Source organism: Sipha flava, unplaced genomic scaffold (assembly GCF_003268045.1).
Source record: "Sipha flava isolate LNK unplaced genomic scaffold, YSA_version1 35a_pilon_pilon, whole genome shotgun sequence".
In the NCBI taxonomy this organism is placed as follows: Eukaryota; Metazoa; Arthropoda; class Insecta; order Hemiptera; family Aphididae; genus Sipha; species Sipha flava.
This window is the reverse complement of record NW_020273058.1, coordinates 56972-80693: the sequence shown is the minus strand read 5'-3', so window position 1 is coordinate 80693 and position 23722 is coordinate 56972. Positions and strand designations below refer to the sequence as shown.

At 37.3% G+C, this 23722-nt stretch overlaps 1 protein-coding gene across 4 annotated transcripts in view; it reads right to left on the bottom strand.

Moving 5' to 3' along the window:
- Positions 1-121: 121 nt before the first annotated feature.
- LOC112687645 overlaps positions 122-23722 on the bottom strand; it is a 63770-nt gene continuing 40169 nt past the window's right edge. For 3 of the 4 annotated variants that reach the window (XM_025560479.1, XM_025560480.1, XM_025560482.1), the window contains 4 exons: positions 9677-10002; positions 5300-5473; positions 5007-5194; positions 122-2416 (listed from right to left, as the gene is read on the bottom strand). In XM_025560479.1, the coding sequence (XP_025416264.1) occupies positions 2308-2416; positions 5007-5194; positions 5300-5473; positions 9677-10002 (797 nt within the window). In that variant the 3' untranslated portion in view covers positions 122-2307. The remainder of the gene's footprint in view (positions 2417-5006; positions 5195-5299; positions 5474-9676; positions 10003-23722) is intronic. The other variant, XM_025560481.1, reaches the window with a different exon arrangement.

Sequence of the window (23722 nt, the reverse complement as noted above, 5' to 3'; positions counted from 1 at the left end):
TATTATTTTATTTATAGAATGAAAAAAAAAATACTGTTCTACTATTATCTATATAATGTATCGAAAACCCTATTGAATAATTATTTTGTCTTTTGTCAAAAATTAAACTACCTATCTTTTATTTCTTTTCTCTCTCTCCCTTACGCACACTCTAACTAATCTCTTTATACTCTCATCCATTCTTTCGTTCTAGCACATTTACACTAACTCACACTATCTGTGTCTATTCTCTCTCTCTGGACGATGTTTTAGCATTTTCACGATTATAAAAAAATGAATTTTGTTTAAATTTATTTCTATAATATCACCATTGACAAAACTAGTACACCGACTGATTATACAACAACATTATACGGATCAGTCGTTTCAATTACGCTCAACAATTTGATAGCAAACAAATTCAACACAATAATTACAGGCCAACAACTTGTTGATTTTTTAACGTAATTTTGGTCTATAGAAAAAACAAAACAATTTGCTAAATAAATTTAACGAATGACTAGAAACTATTTAATTTATAATAATAATATAGTAATTATAATAATAATTCATTACCCATCTTTTTTTCAAGAGTCCGTTAAAAATAAAAAGCGACAGCGCTTGTTTCGGAGAATTCATTAATACACACAAAACCGAAACTAATTATCACGTCAGCGCATTTTTATTATTAAAATAAATAAGAAAACTCCTATTGAAAATGTGCGATTACGATTATTATTTATTATATAAATAATATATGTATATATATTGATAGATATTTTTCATTTGACTATATTGTATAGGTACATCGATTTCATTAATGAACGTTCTTATAAAAAGGATTTATCCAACCAACGTAATATGTATAAATTATAGTCACTAGATTGGATAATACGCGATATTGTATTTATTTATACGTTTATAATTAATATTAATATATAAAAATTATTACTAATAATAATAATGATGATAATAACAACAACAATGACGATTTATCTGAAAACAGCCCTTACGAATATATACGACTGCCGCCACCGCAAACGAAAATTCGTTGAAAACTTAGTAAACAGCAGCAGCAGCAGCATCAACTATCCATAAGTGCAGAGAAAATTGTTGCCCAAATCGTTTGGAAAAAAAAAACAAGAAAGAATATTCATTCGACGGAAACGTAATTTTCAAGTAGTGGAAAAAAAAATTGAAAAGAAAACCTTCGAATAACGTTTTCTCCCGTGTTCATTGTCTATAAAAAGCACAGCACAATCGTTTTAATATTAAATTCACCTTCAAACACATCGGTACGACTTCTGCATCAACACAAAGCGAAGTAATACATTCTGTTTTACGTATTTCGATAATTATTATTATTTTCACGCTATTGGACGTTTATTGTTATTACGCGAATACTGCATATAAAATAAGAGGAAACCCGATTGCCGCGGCTGACACCTACCGCGCAATAACAGTATTACATTGTTTCACATTATACTTACTAAATACATAATTTTATACAGAATAGTACGCGGACACATGATAGATATAAGATATATCGAAAACAACACCGTGCGGTCTCTCGACCGTTCGAAAACCGAGTCGCCAGCATAATACGAGTATACGTCGGTGTATACGTGTACGTATTGTTTGCGTTTGCCGACAAAACAGCCTCGCGTTGTCGACGAAATGTTATCATACATAATACAAAAGAACAAAAAAAAATTGCATGTACCCATATGTATCGTACAATAAATTACAATAAAAATAAGAAAAAAAAGGTTCAAATTAACTATATCACTATAAAAAAGAAAAAAATGCAATTACATTACAAACTTTTTACACACGTACATTCAATTTTTTTTCCCGTCACATCGATATCATAATAAACAAATGCACGTATAAATAATACGGATTCCAATGACGTATTATCAGACGCACTGCAGATTAGCTGGTATATGACAATTTATGTCTCTTCGACCGCGTCCGGTGGTAGTGACGAGCGTGCGAGAGAATTCATTATCTCTTTTCCGTCGATTACAAACACAATTTTGTTGTTAAATCATGTTTATAATATGTGTGTTTGTGTGTGTGTGTGTGTGTTTGTGTGTACGCGTGTATATTTGTTTACGTGCTTTTGAGTGCGTACATATGACTACACACACACACATATACACATGGATATATTAGATACATTAATAAATATATATAAAAAAAAAATGCGTTTTTTCATCCGTCTCGACAATCGCAGCACCGGCTCGTGTACTTAAACACAGGCATATAGATATGACTGTGTATACGTATAATTTATTCGTGTAGGCATGAACGGGGAGACTTTCACTATTGGCTCAGCGTCTGTTTGTCTACGTGGCTCAAACATGGTACCATGGTCAGACTCGACAAACTTTGAATGTTGTCCACTGGCGGGAACCCGGTTCTAGGCGAACACCTGTGAGAAAAAACAAAAATCATTATTCACAAGCTATAGTGTACTACACGAGACGTTCTACCGGACGGTATGGCAAAAGCGCGTGCAGTGACGAAGGAACATTAACGCGAAAACACCGTCTTGTGGACCGAATACTCCTAATAATTTTCAGAAATTTAACGTCCACCCTACTATTGTTACGTTATAATCATAACATATAAAAAATTTTAGGGACGCTGTTTTTTTTTTCAAAAAAGTAAATAGAGTCGCCCTTCTTTAATTTTGCCAAGTCGAGCACTGCCGATAACCATCAAAGCCGGGTTGCCGGGTGAGCCGGTTGTGATCGGCAGGACCGAACACGTTTCCAATCGTTATTCGGACTTTTGTCGAACCGGCACGTAGTACCATCTTACACCACGGGTAAAACTAGAGGAAACTAGAAAATAGAGGAGTATAGACGTTTTCGGACCGTGACGACTACCTGTAAGATCCGGTCGAACTCGGTACCGATTGGCCGTCACGAACGTATGTATATAGCACGTATATCATCGGTGATGAGTTTGAAAATTGTTCGAACCCGTCGGGGGTGTCAAAGCGGAAAGACGATACTGTTGTAACAACGCGTTTAGCATTCGGCCGAAACGCAAACCCGCAAACCGTTATTAACTTGCGGACGATCGAGAGAATTCTGTTGCGAAGACGTATGTAAGTACGTATTGTCTATCGGTCAAGGATCACGGCCGATTTGTTTAGTGATCAATTCAACTGGATCTTAAACGCTAGATTTTTCGCTGTTCGACTTGTCATCGTCATCGTGTGCTGGGTCTGGCGCGAATAAATTCTGATCGAGAGGCGTATTAACATATTGCAATATATCATCGTAGTACACGTATTCGACGGCGTTTCGAATGACCCCGACACGTGCCTACGAAACGCACCGGACGGGTGACGGAGTAGTGGTTCTATCGCCACAACCAGTTTCTCTCTCTCTCTCTCTCTCTCTCTCTCTCTCTCTCTCTCTCTCTCTCGCACACTCTCAGTGCGTCCGCGTCTATCGCGTTACCATCTCCAGAGATACATATCAACCACTTCGACTTCGCTCGGACGACCGTGTGTACGCCTTGGCTGGCACCGGCAAACACAAGCTTCCAGGTCATCATTCTTTGAGCGTGTGCGTATTCGAGAACGGCCGTGCGCTGCTGAATCCTTACACGACTGCGATCATAATTATCCTTGTTATATTATTGCGTACCGGACTGACAGCGGTTAACGAACAACGCTCCGGCACCGTCTACCCGGGCGTTTCTTAACCTTTGTGGGTCGCGTAACTAGGGAATCGACAAAAACCCGACGTGATACGTTTCCCGTTCACCGGACTCCGTTGTAGCCGTACTTAGTTTTTAGTCTTCGAGAGCTACGCGTGACACTAGTCGGTCGACATTCATGTGAACGATTGAAGTCGATGAGTTGTTGTTGAGCTGAACTAGCCGACACTACTACTCTTCGTATCGACCGTTGACGATGCAGTTTCGCACTTACGGGTACCGACGAGTGTCCGCTGCATCATTAGTTTCCGGGTTCTTGAACACGTAAGGGGTGTTAATGACGATGGTAAGGGTTGACACGTTAAAGTTGAGAACTGCTGGTCTCCGTTCGACAACGATCTGACGCGGGACACGTACCCATACGGCGGTGGCTGTGATGGCGATCGGCGTCCGAAAGATTTTTACCGTAGGTATGAGTTTTTAGTAAGACGAGCTACGGTGACGAGCTGCGAGCCGATTGTGTGGGTATTGTACGCGTAAATGGGGCGATTACCGTAGTCGAAAACCCGTGCTGTTTAAGAGTAAAATACAAGTAACCGTCACCGAATGGCGGGGTCACATTTTGGTATTACGGTTTATGTGTTACCGAAGAACCGTGATTTCGTCCAACTTTCGATCGTGTGTGGTTACCACCGATCGTTATAGGTTTCATACGACTAACGGGTATAATACGTAACCAAAACTAGATAAGTAGCAAACGAAAAGAACACGACCTGGGCACGGTAAGTAGTAGTGATACGTGATGGATCATGAACACCGGTTCGAGAGAGACTTTGAGGAGTGTCCGTCGACGTTTTCGGTTCGTGGGTATCGCCACGAGAGCGGTTGTTCGGTCGGTGCTGTAGAGGTTTACAACCGAACCCGAATATGAACAATCCAAAAGGCTACCCGGTTCCGTTGTACTCTTACAGTCGCTTTGGCATAAAAGCGAAAGTCAACAAGATCCTGCACCAGGGCTTTAGACATTCATCATTACATTACGCGGTCGGGTGACCACCAAAATGTTGTACGACACCGCGTGGAGTCGGGAATGAGGTCCGGTCGCGGTTAGATCGTACGGGTCTTTTGCAGTTATACTGTAAGTACTCGTAGCTGCACATAATTAATTATGTAATAACATATTTCTCTTTACACCAACTCCGGCGGCGGATAATTCCCTTACGCGCGTAGGCGGGACATAATTAAGTCGAGTAAAAAAAAAAAAATTAATTTCAAACGTTTGCCATCGTCACTGCAGTAGCAGTACGCAACCGATACCGTCGAGCATGCGCGAAAAATATACTCACGTATACCTGGAGAACACACTGTTGCATCTGGTGACCGAGTCCACTTCGGTCGAGGACGTGGACAGCGACGTGAATCCCGACGCGGAACTGGACCTAAGGGGCTGCGACAGTTTTCCGCAGTCCGCGGCCGACGGCCATATGGTCCGGTTTGGCGGTCCCCTGATGCACTTCTGGTATATCTCCTGTTCCTACAGGTGCAAGCGATATTAGTCACAAGGTCTTATAAGACGATAACTCGCACGACGGGTAACATTAGCCGACCGTGCCAAAGCAAATTATGTGTGTTTACGTACTTGTTCGGAGTTTCGCAGATGCAACTTGGCCATGCTTCCGTACGGGTACTCCTCGCCGTCCGGCAAGTGGATCCGCGGCGGCAGATCCAGCTCCAGGTCGGTGCGCACCGAGTGCAACCGGACTTGTCGGTCGTGTTCCCGAGTCAGCCCGTTGTTGCTTCGCATTGTCAGCATCTGTACACCATCAGAGATAATATTATATTATATATTATTGCATGTGAATACGTGTCTCGTCGTGAGCGCACGAATTTGATGGGGTGTACGGTGGCCTCTAACGCCGTAACCAACGCGTGCGTCCGATCATCGCGCTATTCGACCGTGCGACGCGGTCGGGTTGGTTTTTTTTTTGTCCCCTCGACAACCCCGTAACGGTGCTCGTCCGTCGCCGACTCGTGGCTGACGACCGACGCCGAGCCTACGAACACTGCCGATGCGGTACGCTGCGTATGCACACGCCCAAGTGGAAAAAAAAACCGTTAACTCAAAGGTTCCCCCAACGACGCGCCTCGTCCTTTTTTCCCGTACGGGTGGGAAAACTCTGGGTCGCGTCCCCGCGCGTACGAGTTGTGACGCGTCCTGCGACGAGGGAGCACGACCGCTCCCACAGACAATGGTGGAAGGGCTGTTCCGTTCGCGTACATGTGCACGTGTGTTGTTTACTAATCTCCCTTTCGCGCGCGACCGTTTATTTTACTCTTTTTCCCTCTTGTTCGTCGTCCCCTATGTCACTCTCTACCCCTGGAACTCACAACCACCCCGCGCCGCCGACGAAATTCGTCATATTCCAGCAATAATAGCATAACGCTAACAAAATCGTCTCTCGATTCAACTCGTGAGCACATCGTTCTAACGCATAGAGTGTGCGGTTTTTTCCGTTTTCATTTCTATCACTCAGTGCCTGTCCGAGACAAACGTGGAAAGTATCCGGTATGAACGGACGGATGGAAAATATACGACCAACCGGTTTCCGTATTATTGTAACTCGTACCGCGATATAATAATAAATATTCTGCCGGTAAACTTGTATTATATGAGTCCAAACACGAATGGAAAGCGAAAAAACGAGACAGAGAGAGAAAGAGTGATTGAAAAGGAAAGTGATAGACAAGCGTATTCAATTAAACAAAAAAGCGATTGAATACATTTTTTTTTTTTTTTTTTTTTAATATTCATCAACTATTAATTTAACGCACAGAATTGTATACGCGTCTGCTGTGTGTATGATATTTCACTAACAATAATAAAAAAAAATCAAGTCGTTTGTTAAAATACGTCATGTGGATAAATGGATTATGTACTATGAGCGAGTGGATACGCATAGGAAAACCGTTATTAAAGTGTACGAAGATTATATTATTATCAAAGTCTTATCGTTTAGTATTTTAAACTTTTTATTTTTTCCTTAGAGTTGTAATTGCCGTACTGTACAGGTGAAAAAATAGTTAGTTTTCGATCTCTGTAACTAATTATGATTAATAATATTAAATATACATATATATTGTTCTTGGGATTTGCGAGATGAATAAGTTTGTAAGCAAAACGGTTAAAAACATTAGGTCATCAAATTTTATAATATAACTTAACTAAGTACGAGTACTTTTCGATCTATTATTTATATTTTATTTTTAAGTATAAAATGTATTAAATGCAATGGTAAACATAATATCTATAAGCAAGGAGGAAATATTTTACAATATCAAAATAAATTGATTATTTGTAATATGAACACTTTAACGTTTTGAATATTTAATACATTTTTCATCTAAAAAATATTTATTTTAAATAAAAAAAAATCAACAACGATAATAAATGAAAGCATTAAAAGTTAATATAATGAACAAAGTTACTATTTGCTGTCCAACATCTTCGTACATCGAGTTAGAAGATTTGAATGTCAAAAATTTGGTTTTCAGACAACATTTTAACAAAAAATAAATTAAAAAAAAAAAAAAAACAATAAAACGAAACAAACGAAAAACGATACAAACTTAAAAATATTATTCGCCGACTTAAAACCTAGTTGTATGTGCAATAAGGAAACACCCGCTTTGGTTAAGCCTAACCGAAAAATTAACCGAACAAGCACGAAACCCCATACTCAACTTATTTGTTATTATCGACAAAATATCACGAAAGGCTAATGAAATGTTTTAGCGCGAAATACGTCCGCGTGCGCGCGCGAAAAAACATCGAAAAACTCGCGGGCAGATGCCGTACGGTGGTGTGAACGCTTTTCGCGAAAACATTCGTAGACGAAAATGGTAATTTTTTGTCTCGCGCGTACCTGTGCTGCAAGGACTCGTCACGCCGAAACCGTTTTGCGGCGAAAACAGTGTTCGTTGTCGTTGTGCGCGTTGATGACAGGAGCGTGTGAGTTTTCCCGAAACGAAGAACAAACGCGATCGACGCGGCAAACAGCAGAAAAACAACCTCTTCGTCCGCAAAGACTCGCAGATGAACTCGCCTCGTTGTACGCGCGTACGTCGCCGCAGACGCATCCTACCCTTGCGCACAAAGGGGATACGTGTGTACACGGGGAAAGATTGGTGTGGTTATATATCTATCCCTATGGGGTGGACCGACGCGTTTTCCCGTTTTTCTGCGTCGGATGTACGGAGAAAAAATGGCGGCTCGCTCGGTCCGAAGGGGAAACAAAACCTTATACATACATATATGTATTATACACCGTCCGTGCGGAATGGACGTAAGAAAGATCCGAGTAATATATACGTACCATGTATATATAAACCACTGCACACATTATACACAATGGGGATCGCGTACGAACGCGAAAGTTACGCGATCCAAGTTGTTACGGTTCTGTGGAATTAATCATGTCAACGATGTTTTCGTAACATTACTCCGTTCAATACGTAGTGGTATATTTTGAATGCGAGATTTGCGCGATGAATATTAACACCTATGGAAGTGATTATGCCAAAGGACGGTTGTGACAAAACAACGGTATAGTTTTTATCGTCTAAAGCACAACGTTAAGACTTTAAAAAAATTAAAATCATACATATACATATATGTATTCCAAAAGTTACAGAAATTGAGCCCCTACGAAATCAAATAAAACTCAAACATAAACAGTAACAACGTGTTGAGTTCAATATTATTTCCTACATCGGCTTATACAAGTATACCTAATTTCAAGTATTTAGATATTTGAATTAGCTATCAAATTAGCTACCGTTCTGGCATAGAGATACAACTAACCGATCGAAATCTTATGGGTTAAGTGTAACGGGTTCGACGGGCGAATACGTTCGTGGACGGTAATCGAATCGAAAATAATTTCAAGGTTTACGTCTGTTGAAGTACACTTTATTTATATTCACGTATAAATTACCGGTAGCATTGAACGCGTTCGCACTCGGATGCGTCTTCGAGAGGATGCACACGTACCGGAGACATTAGAAATAAACAGGACGGACCGTTAGCGGCCGACCCGGTCTGAGCATTGAAAATATGTAAGATATTAACTAGTGCATTTTATTTCGTTCTACACCGTTTCACGAATCGTCGTACGGCTTCGGAATGAATCGTTTTCGACCCGTACGTAGTACGTTATCGTGCGATTCGAACGAAATGAGTTAAACCCCAACGAAAACATCGCAGGGTCATAGGGTTGAACCAGGGGTCGGCAAGTATTTTACATTGGAGTCCTAAAGTTTAAAATAATAAATCAATGAGGTCCAGTAAAAAAATCTTTTTCAAATCTTTATATTTTAAAAATAGTAGTATAAAAATAAAGATGATTATTTGGTTATTACCATTGATTTATATTGAAAATTACAATATTATCAGTATGAAAATATAAGTTAACAGGGTCCAGAGTATTGCCTTCCGCGTTCCGCCAGTTGCCGAACCCTGGGCTAAACCCTTCCCGTGGCCCTAAGACGCGTATAAAACGCATGTGAACGGAATCGGTTACGACCGTACGATATTGCATCGTCGCGCGCGCGGTAAACGACCACGGTGGCACACATGACAGCGGTGCGATAGGAAAACTTGGCACCGCCGCAACAAACGTCTTCGTCGCAGAGCGCCGCGTTAGCACTCGGGTCCGGGCCTCTGCACGGCCACACGGTACGACGACAACTGTGCACGCGTTGCTACTAGCAAGACCCTGTCCGCGCGCGCAAATCGATACGTTCCTAGTGCGACCACTCGGGCGCTAACGTTGCCACACGACCGGACCGCGGTAAACAAAGCGGCCGCGGACGCTAATAACAACAACAACAACAACAACAACAACAATAAACAAAATCGGTACGCGGTATCGCGACGGGTGCAAAGTGGGCGGTACCACTACCACTACTGCTACTGCTTACGTACGGCACACATACATATACATATCGTGTCACTTACGGCGGTTCGCGAGCACGTAGTGGTGCCGCAAAAGCTGCTGCTGCTTCCGTTCGACGGCGCTACGATCGTCGTCGAGTTGGTGCTGGTCGTCGTCGTCGTCGGCGGCGACGGCGACGGCCGCGGTTTTTTCTTCTTGGTCAACGACGGCGGCGGCAGCGGCGGCTGCGGCGTGGAGAGCCTGTGGTGCTGCGGCCCGGACGTGGCCGACGGCAGACACGGCACGGCCGGATTGTATTGTTGGTTGTAATGGTGCAGCACGCAGGTGAGCAGCCCGACGGTACCCAGCACGACCACCGTCACCACCATCAGTACCATCACCGTTCCAACTGCGAACAACGAGCGGACAACGCATCAGTCTCGTACCGTCGTACGACTCGCCCCTACCAGCAACCATCAGCCCCGGTTTTTATAGAAAATTGAAGGGGCGAAGGGCTATTTTAAATCTTACGCCCCCCCCCCTCATGCTATGATTACGTGTATCGAAAAGAGAATTAAGATTTGTTCGTGTTATAAACGACATGACTTTCATTTTTTTATTTCATAGTTCGAACAGTTTAATTCAATCGGAACATAAAATATACTAAAAAGTCCATAAATTCGACTATAATCCTTATTAATTCTAGTCGTATTTTTCAATAACATATATTCGTCTATTGTTATCAATTCGATGTTTGAACATAATCGTGAAAACAACACGACGTAAGAAACTTAACAGTTGACGTAAAAAAAATCAAAAATTGCCCCCTTCGGTCTTTCTTAAGAACCGCCACTGTTTTCCCCGTCGGGGTGGATGCCGCTTTCAAGACATCGCAGTATTCGGCTTCTCCGTGTTCTCCTCCATGACGTTTTAATTTCAATTTTTTTATTTATTAAAAAGATTTTACAAAGTTCTATCGATGTATTATTATTTAATTTACCCATCAGAGCAGAGATTGTGCCAACGTAAACAAGTTGTAAGAATACAAAATAACCTGTACAAATGATTTACAAAACCTATGATACTTATGTCCTACTATGAGCCATTTTTTTTCCTTTTATTGTCTGGTTTAGTGGTAGTTTTATCTGTTTGATAAATAATAGAGAACTGCCTACATAAATATCTGACATGAATACTCCGTTTAATCTTTTCGTCGGGCATTGTTTATGTGATCTGCAAATTGTTTCGGCAATAAGCGTATACACTAAAAACATTGATGGACGCCCTAATTTTCAGTTATTGGATTTACTTGCTTTTACCCGTATAACGACACGTTTAAAAATACGGCCAGAAATGACCCTAAAAAGTTTGCTTTCTACGCCCTTCTCCATATTATACTGTAAAAATATAATACATTATTCATATTTTTAATTTATTCTTGCAACGACCCTATAATCCGGGGCCACCGATACCTGAAACTTTTACGACGGTCTCATAATGCATATTATATGTGTTCCCGATTCATTGTATACCAATCAACGCAAGAAGGGTGTGTTTTATTTGCTCGCCTTTCGATTATAAAACGACTTGACCACCGCAAAACAACTCCCTTCCCGAGGTCAAAGAACACGGCATGATCTGTTTCTGCAAGAGTGAGTACGCGAAGTACAATCAAAACATCGATGACGCGTGAGAATTTCTTTTTTTATTTTCATGCAACGCGTGGCGATTAATTCCATGACCACAGAGCACCGACCCTTTGACAATAACGGATTTTATGCCTTCATACAGATCATTACGAGGGTTTTGATGTTTTTGTCATGTTTACCACGTGTTAGTTCCGCGGATGGGAAGGTTTTCCATAGTTTAGCGGAGTTTAATTAAAAAAGATTAGGTTAGAACTCGCGACTGACTATACGCGTTTCCAACACGCCAAAACTGAAAACAGTACTGATCTATTTATCTCCAATATATTTCGCGGGACTATCTAGTATAATGTGTATTATAATCAATACGATATTTTATTTTTCTACTATGTATTATATATATTTTTTTTTAATGAATACGGACACAATCATATCGAGAAAAAAATTAAAAAAATAAACGGTTCGAAATATTATATCTTGTACTTTTTAACGCTCCATTGTCACCGCTTACGCACGGAAACAACGTTTCCGGGTAGACAGACAGTACCGACAGCTGATAACTGTGAAAAGTAGTTAGGAAACACAAATATTAGTCATTCAAATAATATGATGCGACGTGTGCAATAATCATGCACTGATAACGAACTGTGCGAATGTACATAAACGAAAACAGCCGCACGCAAACGCTGTATGGTATAATAAAATCGCGGGCGCACACCAAACAAAATGTCATCAATATTTCATGTGAATTCCAATGCGATTTGTCTGAGTCCAAAAAAAAAAAATTATTATTAATATTTTCATTTCACAAAACGAACAATAAATCTACAAATACAATTCGTTTTTACGAGAACCAGGATAGATACCTTATCGATCACATATTTTGATTTTTAAATGGTCCAAAACTTCACAAAAAAAAAAAAAAAATAAAAAACATTGATTATTATGTTATTATTAATATTTCTGTATTATATATAATTTTGCTACTATAAACATATAATTAAATATACTCGTACAGATGTGTGTGTGTAATATAAATTATGTAATATACATCAATACAATACTCGACAACGGGGACCGCACGCAGTATAATAATAGAAGTTACTCATTATTATTAGAATAGTTCTAAAAATAAACAACTATTGTTGTTATTATTATTATTATAGACTAGACTTAACTGGAGCGCATGTAATCGTTTTCTACAGATCGACAGCGAGAAGTCGTGCGGCAGCGTCTTCGGGAACTGTATCACGTGGCTTGCCGACGACGTTTTTATGATAAAATATAATTTCCAAATCAATTTTACTCTCGGTTTTCATCGTCTCGACGAACCAACAATGTACAATTAAATAACCTAAAATAGTTTTATTTTGTACTTATGCAGTTCGCTACAGCATACAACACTATTATGCTGATAATTATTAAAATTTGAGAAATTATTATAAGTTATGAATAACATTCTGTTGTGAACCCGAAATCGAAAAAAAATTAAATACCGATTTCTGATACCGAAATTGAAAAAAATGAATATCGATATTCGAAATCAAAAACAAAATTGCATAAAATAAATATCAATATTAGAAACCAAAATCGAAATTAAAAAAAAAACTAAATCATTAATCAAAATTGAAATTAAAATCGAAATTTTTTATTTCGATTTCAAGCCCTACAACCAACCGACATCTATATTTATGATATTATTACGTCAAAATATGACATAAAGCTTCAAAATTATTACGAAATCATGCATAGTAGGGATGAAATTATTTTTTGACGGACACAGCGATGATCTCGCCCGGGGAAAAGGATTATTTCGTCGCGCGCACTTAATGAAAAAGAATTTCGGTGTGAATGGAAAGTTTTTATTTTTATCTGCCGTATGAAAGAATAAAAGCACTGTCACATCGAAGTAATCTTAAGTATACAGTGGTGCAAGTCATATATATATACTCGTATGTATGTAGTCGGTATCGTAATTCTTTTATTGGCGGGAGAAATGGATGTGAAATCCAATTTTTCTTCTTATAGTCTTTCTATAGTCTTCTTTATATTTCTGATGCGAATAACGAATTCAAAGTTCGACGATATCAATAGTCCGATACGACTAACATAACAATATGCGCGCGATGAGTTCCAATGATAATAATAAGAGAATAAATAATATGATCTTGGAAATAAAACTAAAAAAAGAAAAAGAATAAAGCATACATCGCTCGTGTATATAATACATATGTGCTCGTACAACGCATCAAATCACGAAATAAGATATGTTACTCTACCCATATACTTTGCGATGTACTATACGTATATTAATGTTTTCTCTGTAAATGATAAATTCATGGTATCTGAATAAAATAATTGTAAATTTGTTCTTGTAATAAATCTACAGTCGAAGGAAATAATACTACATTATAATGGAAAAAATTCACGGATACGGAAAATGAGATGACTTTTTTTTTATTGTTCCTTTCCATTAAAATAATAATTTTAACAATACTGTGGTGACGATGCAAAATGCGAAGTATGAATTTATCATTTATGCTTTACTATGTATTAAATAATATAACATTTTTATCTTAAATAAAATATAGTCCAATTTCATACTATCTTCTCTCGGTATAAATATAATATAATATATACATGGTTACGGAAAATACAAATAATGAAAAATGCATCCGTTTGTTATACTATTTTGATGAAATGTTTTAACAATACTGTGCATTCATAAACATTAAATATATTAATTAACTTGGAGTGTTTGGAGCGATGCGTTCCTAGGAATTATAATTCGCAATAGCTTGTAAAAAGTAATGAAATGAAATTTTCAGCGACCTGTTGAAGTTATTTTATTAGACGAAATTTTGAGCTTCAAAATGAAAGTATCTCACTCTTTGCAAAATGTTACTATAAAAAAGCTATAATCATTGTGTACGCTCGTACTATAAATGGGTTACGATTATAATATAGTCAAACTTAACTGCTCGTCCTCAACGTATACTATACCAAATATGTAAGAAAAACAATGACGTATTTAAGGAGAAGAGAAATTCTCGAATTTTGACATCTCCAGAAGAAAAAAAAAAGGTTATAATTTAGTAATGTTATCAATATATAAAAATTACCTACTTAATTACAACTGAAGAAATTATTAATGAACTGGTGAAAAATACGTTTACCTTTTTTATTATAAAGGCCCTCCAGTTGCATTTATAATAATAATATAACTATAAAATTATTTATTCATACTTTATACGTATTTTTTATTATATTACAAAGATACTTATTTTATAGAAAAGTGCTTCCTCCTCCCCACGAAAAAAATTGAAAATACGTCATTCACAACAAATATATATGACGCTAATGTTTTAGAAGTGTAATTTTCATAGAAACTCAAGAATGAAATATTAACTTGTTTTTAGTGACGAAATCTAAAAAATAATTGTTTACATTAAATAGTTGTTAAACGTTTTACTGGAATATTAATATCACATAACTGTGTACAAGTACGTATATTACACGACAGAATAAAAATATTATTACTAAGTTTTTATGTCTAAAGGTTATTCAAAAAAGCATTAATTTTATACAGGCATGGTACGAAATAAAATGTTTTTTAATTTACTTAAAAATATAAATTTTATACCTCAGAAGTGTGCAAATCATTAAAATATATATACAAAATAAAATATTACATATTATTTCAAGATAAAATAAATATTTTATTTAGAGTTAGATAAAAGTATTGCGGGAAAAAAAATCGGCAGCAAAGTAACTTTGAGGCTTTTGCCAATAGTTCAACGCAGACGGAAAAGGTTAATTAAAAACACTATGCTTACAGTTATTTACTCCCCCTCATACCATCCATATCCACGTTTACGTACTAGTATAATAACATGAACGAGTGTAATTTGCATACACATATCGAATAAATCCAATCGAATCTAATCGAATAAATATTCAAATGGAAAATGTGCATTCTTATAGTATACCGAGTGTCGCGTTAATTTGATTTTTTTTTCCGTTTTTTCGAATTCAATTGTAATCCAATAGTTTCTATTAAAACTACCATCACGCTCAATATCATGTTCCTAGATTTCTACACAATTCGATGTCTCGAATTTCCCGACATGTCAAATCTTCTAATCGATTTCTTTTAATATTCGACGTAATCTATACCACTTACTCGTACATTTCTGCTGCATAAATATTGAAAACAACGTGTCAGTGCCACACCAGTGAGCTGTATAAAGCGTGTTATTGACCAGGATTACGTTGTTTGGACATAATCATACCGCTTTCATTATTATATCTGATGTTGGAAAATTACGCGTATACTGCTTGTATACGTAGCGCTTTGGTATATAAATACATTACCAGGCGTATAGCGCGAGGTAGGAATTATTTTGAAATCCGTGATCACTTGGAGTTTTTTATTTTTTCCTAAATTTTATTTCCCCAATATTTCGCATTAGCCCGCTCCATGATAACCGGGGCTAAACCAAAAAAATATCACTGAATTCAAATCCTAGATTGTACACGATTGTAAACGTATAACTATGATGAATCCGTTCGACGCGCGCAAGTGTTGAACGAAACGTTGAACGAATCTTTTCGCTGTTAGCACTGAGCGTGCGAATACGATATAATACAGACACAGCCGGCTTATTACACATATTATGGGCCTCGTTCATAATCATAAATGCTCGAAATAATATGATAGTTTATAAAACTGTAATCGTACCCACAAGAGCGGCCTATCCTTGCATTTCGATTGAATAATAAATAATGATAATTACAATAGTAATCAAATTTATATTGAATCAAATCGAGACATTTTTTTTTTTCTATCCGTAGTAAATGATTTGTGTCACCAACGGTTGATCGAATTTAGTTCTAATTTCGACGCCTCTCATGCACCCTTCTGATTTTGGCACCATGTGCCGTCGCACGCTTCGATCGTATCCAATGTTGGCTCTGAATACAGAGTGCGGTTAGGTTAGGTCACTGGACGTGCACGCAACGATTTGTAGAACACTCTGTACGTATCGTGCAATAATATAAATTATATTTAACGCGCGCTGTCTGCACACCGCATAACAATGTAACAACAACGAACAATGTGCACATTATATATTAAAATACGTCTGTGCTCGGCTCGACGTATAATAATTATCAATTTGACGTGACGCGCGCCGTTGATTCTGCACAAAACACTCGGAACTTTTTGGCATTGTGTCCGCATATTATTACAAGGATATCGTACACGTATGTATATGGCGCGGACATAAATCACTAGCGAGGCAAAACCGTGGGCAGCAGCAGTGTACTCCTCACCGAAAGTCGCATTATAATATTATTACGTTCTGGCCGTTCAGACGATTTTTGGGAATCGGGGGAGCGGGGACGACGAAGAGTTACGGTTGTCGTGCATCAGGGTGTTCGCGTTCGAACACGGCGACGATATGATAAATATAAAATAATGATAATACGTCGCAGTAGAACTACTGCGTCCCGTGTACAGCGCGAGACACATTCTTTCTGCCGCCACACGTTTTCTTGTCCTAACAAATATTAACGACTAAACGTTCGTCTGGGGCACGGTCAGCGACTGCTGCGGACGAAAGGGTCATCGTACCAACGCGACAGTGCGAGCGGCGGAGGACGCGCGATACAGTAGTACATCAGAACAGTTGTAATAATTGTAGTGTTCTCGTCTACTACAATATCTAGACCAGGATTCAATGCGGATACCGGACTCGATCGGACAATAGACATTGGACTCAATGAAGTAGTAAAATTAATAATAATTTCAACGCGCCAAATCTAAAGCGGAACGAGGATCGAACGTTTACGATTGTACTTGTAGGTTAGATACTCGGATGCACTTTTTTAGATTTTACTACCAATATTAATGGTAGTATTTCATTCGAATATGCGTACACTCGAACGTTATAATGTGTGTACTGTGCAATTATTGTTATTGCACGAAGAAAATATAAACATCCATAGGTACACCATTTTTCTGGTACTGAAATACACAACAACAGTGTTTCAAACGTTTAGTTTTCAAAGACTATTACGCATATTATTGCAAAGGTGAAACGTATACATATTAATAAAAAAGTATAATACTTCTTACTCGCAGAATACATTGATCGTTTCGATTAGCGAAATCTAATTTCGAGAAAACTCGTCAACAGATTCATATTACCGCGAAACGATCGGAAAACCGACCAGAAAAATATATACACACTTAAACAACCTGGCCTGCGAAACTTATCCGCGTTCGAGGGAGTTTCTTCTCAATATATTTTAGAAAATAACATTTTCACCCCGAACACACCCCATAACAAATTATTATGTAGTATATCTGACCCACCTGATTTTTAAGTTTTATTAATTGGCCCTCTGGTTACTTTGAGTTGCCAGTGCCTGTTATTTACTGGAGTTTCTTATTTCACGACACAGGAACAACGAGTATTGAATACTACCAAATACAAGTGTGACAGTTATAACAAGCTGCTGGGTAGAACAGCAAACAGAATATTCCGGAAAACATTTCCGAAAAACCCCGATCGCCTTAGGTGTAATGTTTAAATATTTAAGAACAACCAGTCAATGAAATCGAGATTTGAGATTTTCATGTTAGGAAATAATTATACTTTGAGTATAATTTGAGTAAATACCTATTTGTCCCTTATTTATGCGTGTACGCGAACAAGCTAGTACCGCAACATACATGTATAATGCATACGATTATTTATGTACCTGTAGAAAATTTCACTTACATAATAACACGCGCGCGCGCACACACACACACACCAATGATTAGGAATACATGTATCTACTACTGCTGCAACCGGGTATATAATGTACTACCGTATTTGCAGTGCTGCTGCAGTGAGCATACCACGGACGTTTCCCCCGAAATGGAAATATTATGTAATATAATACATTCGATTTGATATTATAATATTATCCTACACCTCCATTATTATATTGTGATTGATTATTTAGTTGACACGACATAAATAATTATTATTGTGACTCGAAACAGAAATAATATTATATGCACGTATATACAGTTTACATCTATAAATTGCTAAATAATACAAATTGTGTATTTTCACCTAACTACACAACTATATAATACGTGTTTATGGTGCACATTATTACATAGTTTCGTAATTGTGTAAAAACGTACAAATTATATTGTTTAGCAATTTGTTTATGTAAACGGCACACAGGTACATGTATTATTATTCCTGTTTCGAGTCATAACAATAATTATTTATGTCGTGTCAACAGAATAATTAATATATCAGTTATTCTCGTGTTATAAATATTTAAAACGAGACACAAGAGAGATATATAAAAGTATAAATATGAACTTAGTACATGCATATTTAATATTTTAACGTTGTGATCATATTTTATTTTATGCTTAAAGTACCGACGTTATTACAAGTTATATCATCAAATTTCATGTAAATATAATATTTACATCGGAAAATTGCGTTTGCTTGTATTTGAAATACACTCAAGTTTTCAGGTCACGTTTCAAAAGTTATTGCGGAAGACGAAAAATTTTCAAATAAACTTCTATTCATGTAATATAAACCGTGGATATAACAAAATCCTTTTGATGAACCAATTCTTTAATATTAAAAATAAATATCGTTGGTATAATATTATATAAGTAACGGGGGGAGGGGGGGGTACGCAAGAGTACAACATGGTGCATGTTTACTCTAATATATCTGATGCGCTTCAAAAAGCCTGTAGACATATAGTGGGTTGTGCTGGTGAAGTTGGCATGCTTGTTCACACATATGAATACAATTATTGGATTTATAACCGACATACACATTTGTAAAATACAATATTACACTTTTAGAATGATTCATCATACTCATATTTATCAGAACAATAAATTTAAGATTAGAAAATTACACTAGATAAAAGTTTCTACACAAAAACTAAATAAACTACTAGAAATAGGTACTTTAATCACTGTAATCGGCTTTTAATGGGTTGTAAAATGTATGTGCTGTACCAGACCTGAAATTTAAAGTCAACAATACAACTTAAAAGTGAAGAAATCATATAAGTACGTTCTTTATTTAAATACTTATTATTTATTTGAATTTTAAATGTTATTTTTATCGATATTTATGTTTTTGAATAAAATATTATTTTATCACAATATTTTATACTAAATTAGAGAAATTTTTCTTTTCCAATACATTAAAAAATTATTATTGGTATAGTGTATTCAAATAGAATAATGTATCAGGACTATTATGATAACCGTTTAAAATTTAGGAGTACATAATATATCTATGATGATTGAACTCGTATTCCGAATAATATACCAAAAATATGATTGAAAAAAAGTTGTACAACGTTTAAACATCTTGCATTTTAATTATAAAGCAGCCAAATTAGTTTAAAATTTACAATAATTAAAATACCAATTCTCTAGAACATTTTTGGTAATTTACTGTACAAGATTAATTAGGTTAATTCAGTTATTAATTCAGTTAATTCAGTTAGTATATCATATTTAAGTATAATGATATTTGAATAATTAATATCTTAATTTTACATCAAACTAAAACATCTACTTTTAAGAATAAAAAGAAAAAAAAAATTGTCGTTTATTTCAAAACTAAGTTAAATTTGGCAACTTTTCAGAATTATTACCTTCTACAACGTAAATCTTAGAACTTTTTAACTAACATAATTAAATAGGTTGATTTGGGGGTTTTCATTAGAAAATTAACAATTTTAATTTAATTGACATTTTCAATAAAGAAAACTTGTTTTCTTATACGTAGAAGTAAAACGTCATTATCTTCAACAAAGTATGTGGTAGGTAATATGCGCTATTAACTTTTAAACATTTTATATTGTTATGACTTTTTAAGTTTTCATGCTTTTAAGTAAATAAGAATTTTTCTTTCTGCAGAGTTTGGATATTTGTTCTGTGTAAAGTAATTCCAACATGTATATACATGAAAGAGGCAAAGGAAGATATCGAAAAGCCGTATATGTATTCGTTCCTTCGCCGTTCCAGTTGAAAAAACACGAGAGAAGTTTTTCTCTCAAGTTTTATTTTTGGAGACGCTTTTAAACCGATGTTTACTCGACAATATTTTCCAAACGATTCTTTGAAAGAATGTGATTTTGGAGCAGAATAAACGTTTTTTTACGGTCAGACTATTTCATTTCGCCAACTCAAACGAGCGTTCGTTGAAGTTTGATTTTGCGATTTCCAAAATTTGTCCACGGCAATGACATTGAATCCTTGTGAAATTTTCATCAGTTAGAATTACACACGTCATGGACTCTATTCAAAAGCTGACATTGACAAAAATAATATATCTCAAAGTATATATACATTGACTTGGCAAGTTACGGGATTAGGCGAGATGAGTTCTACTAAATTCAAATATAAAAAAGTTGATTTTAAAACAAAAACTTAACAACAATTACGTTTAATAAACCATATGAGGCAACCGAGAAAAAAAAATTATAACACTGTGACGAACGTAGGTATTTTTTAACATTTATCCTCCATAAGTAATAATTAAAAGTATGCATTGATAAGGAATAGAGTAATTTGCTTTACGTTTTATCATAACAGTTAACGAACCAATACAAGCACACGTTAGATGGAATAAGATTTTTTTTATAAAAAAAAATAAGAACACCAAACCTATAAAAAGGTTCATCGTATATACAATTTAAACATCATACGGTGTATCTACAATAGATGTTCCATATGCGATTTACATAGAACAAAAAAAATGTCAGTTGCGATACACTAATTTATTTTGTCCGCAGACGAGAGCATTGGGCATTTTTCGAACAAATTAGATCTCCAACGGCTGGGTTATGAAAAAATGAATATTTTTTTTCAATTCGAGGAGTTCCGTAGTTCAGTGTTCGATATGATAAGTGTTAAAAGTTTTCCGTACTGGAACGCCTATTACAAACGTAAACAATTATTTTAGATTTTTAAAAATACAATATTAGAAAAATCTGTTAAAATCGATATAACTTGTTCCCTTTAATATGTAAAAAACAATCTTTCTCCCCCAGAATTTGAGCTTGGCCACGTTAGGACGTAACATTTGTTACGATCACAACGTGGTTAAAATTTAGTCAGCGTAGATGGTTTGACGTGGTAAAGTTAACGACGATTGAGACGAACCGTACGTAAGTACCTCTAACAATGCAACAACGGAAATATGACTTTTAGACCGACGGCTCACCGATTACGGGCAAGACCGTAGCCGAGACAGATACCGTTGGAAGAACGTTGGGTTTGAGGTCTTTCGTGCGTTCATTTGAATCCCATCGAAACGAAAACCGTATCGCGTTCGAACGATCTACAATTTGATCGTACAACAAACGTATTGTCGTTGTCTAACTGTTGGCCCGCGCTGTTGAACATGTACAGTGTGTACACTTTGATTGTTTTGTTATACCTATTTCGTGTTTATAATATAGGTCTCAACATTTATATTTTACTATCAATTCAACCAGGCCTGTTTATATAAACCGTCGGAGGGCCGCAGGTCGAGTATCGCTGTACGGAGGTCGTGCGCGACGCAGAGTCGGTGCGCAATCCGTTGGCACTCGGACGATAACGATTTTCGTGCGCGGGCGGAGACCGTTTTTTCAAAGGACGTCTCTGACACGGACGTCGGTCGCGGTAAAAATATGTTTTCGGAACAACTGCGCCGGCAACGATATACGGTAATATTATTATTATTTAGACTACGACGACGAGCACGACCGCGTGTAATAGTCGTAACAATAACGCGGGCGCGATGATAATAACAGTGGCGTACTCGCGTGTACGAAAACGTATATTGTGCGATAACAATAACAAGGAAAAAAAATAATAATAATTATACGGTTTCTGGAAGACGACTATCAGACGCGCGCGAGTTTATTTTTTAATATTCTTATTACTCTTTTTTCGTATACTTAAAAATCTCTCTCTCTCTCTCTCTCTCTCTCTCTCTCTTTCTCTCCGTCTCCGTCTGCACTTCCGTCTCCGATCCGTCTAGTCAAAATAATAATAATACCAACAGCGCTTATCTGTGTGCGCAGTGAATATGTTTGCGATTGCGAGGTCGTGTCGCGCGACAATTTTCTCGGAGACATCGTGCTTGCGTCCGCACTACGTTGCGTTTTCGTCGCGCACGGCCGACACGGAGAATTCCGTATTTTTTTTTTCTCTTCGTGACCGAATAACAATATTACACACGATTCCAACCTAACCGCTCCGATTCGGAAGAATTCACACAGCCGATCTCCGCGTGATCGTTCGATTGTTGTATTAACAGCCCTGTACACGTCATTATTTTTGGTTTATGGGCTAACGGTGCCCGGATGTAATGACCGTCTGTAACGGTACGATAATCGTATCGTTGTTGCAACGTTTAAATAAATAGAGTTTTTTTTTTTTTTTGCGTTTATTATTCGATAATTGCGCCGGTTTTGAACAATGTAGTCGGATTCGTATACAAACTGCGTACACCGTACAACACGCTACGTATTGTCGCAGTAATATAACTATACCCATCAAAAACGCGTTCGTTCGACACTGCAACGGTTTACATCTGTACTGCGGCTGACGGCACATCCATTTGTGTTTACTATTATCGTGTACCGAGCGCGCGGTGTTCGCGGTGAAAACAATCACGTCGACACGGAACTCGTTTGCGTTTTAAAGCGCTTGGAAAATAATAATTATCTGTATTGCACGTTTTGTACGGTCGACGTATAGCGTTCTGAAACGAATACGCTAAACTCGTGTGGAAACCATATATAAACGTGTGTTGGTGAAAAACCCGTAACTGTTTTATCGTATTGGGCGAATAATAAATGACTTGCACTGCACGGAACAAGAAGAGAGAACATTTCTCTCGGGAAATAAACACACGACGAGGATGAAAAGGACACGAATACCGAGTCGAGATATAAAATTGTTTTTTCCCGACTGTTGGAAATACGAAATTACGTACACAATTCATCACGAGTTTTAAAAATATAATTATTATAAATTGAAAAGTATGCTCGTGCACAGTATAATATGATAACGATACGGGTTCGACGGAGGAAAAAACGACTGGTTGACGGCAACAATAGTAATAGTAGTAGTAGTAGTAGTAGTAGTAGTAGTAATAACAATAATAATAATAATAATAGTAGTAGTAGTAATATCGGGCACACGTGTAAGCGAGTGCGGCGCGTAAAAAGGTAAAAAAAAAAAAAAAGAGAAAAATAAAAAGTCTGATACGAGCCGGTCTCGACGCGCGGACCGGAGGGGTGCCACCGCCGCCGCCGCCGCCGCCGGGTGGGCTGGACAAGGTTACCGGAACATGAACGCCGCGAGGCCTAGACGTCTAGACGGTCCTACGTGCCGGTGGCGGTGGATCGGAACGACGGGGAACCGCGCGGCCG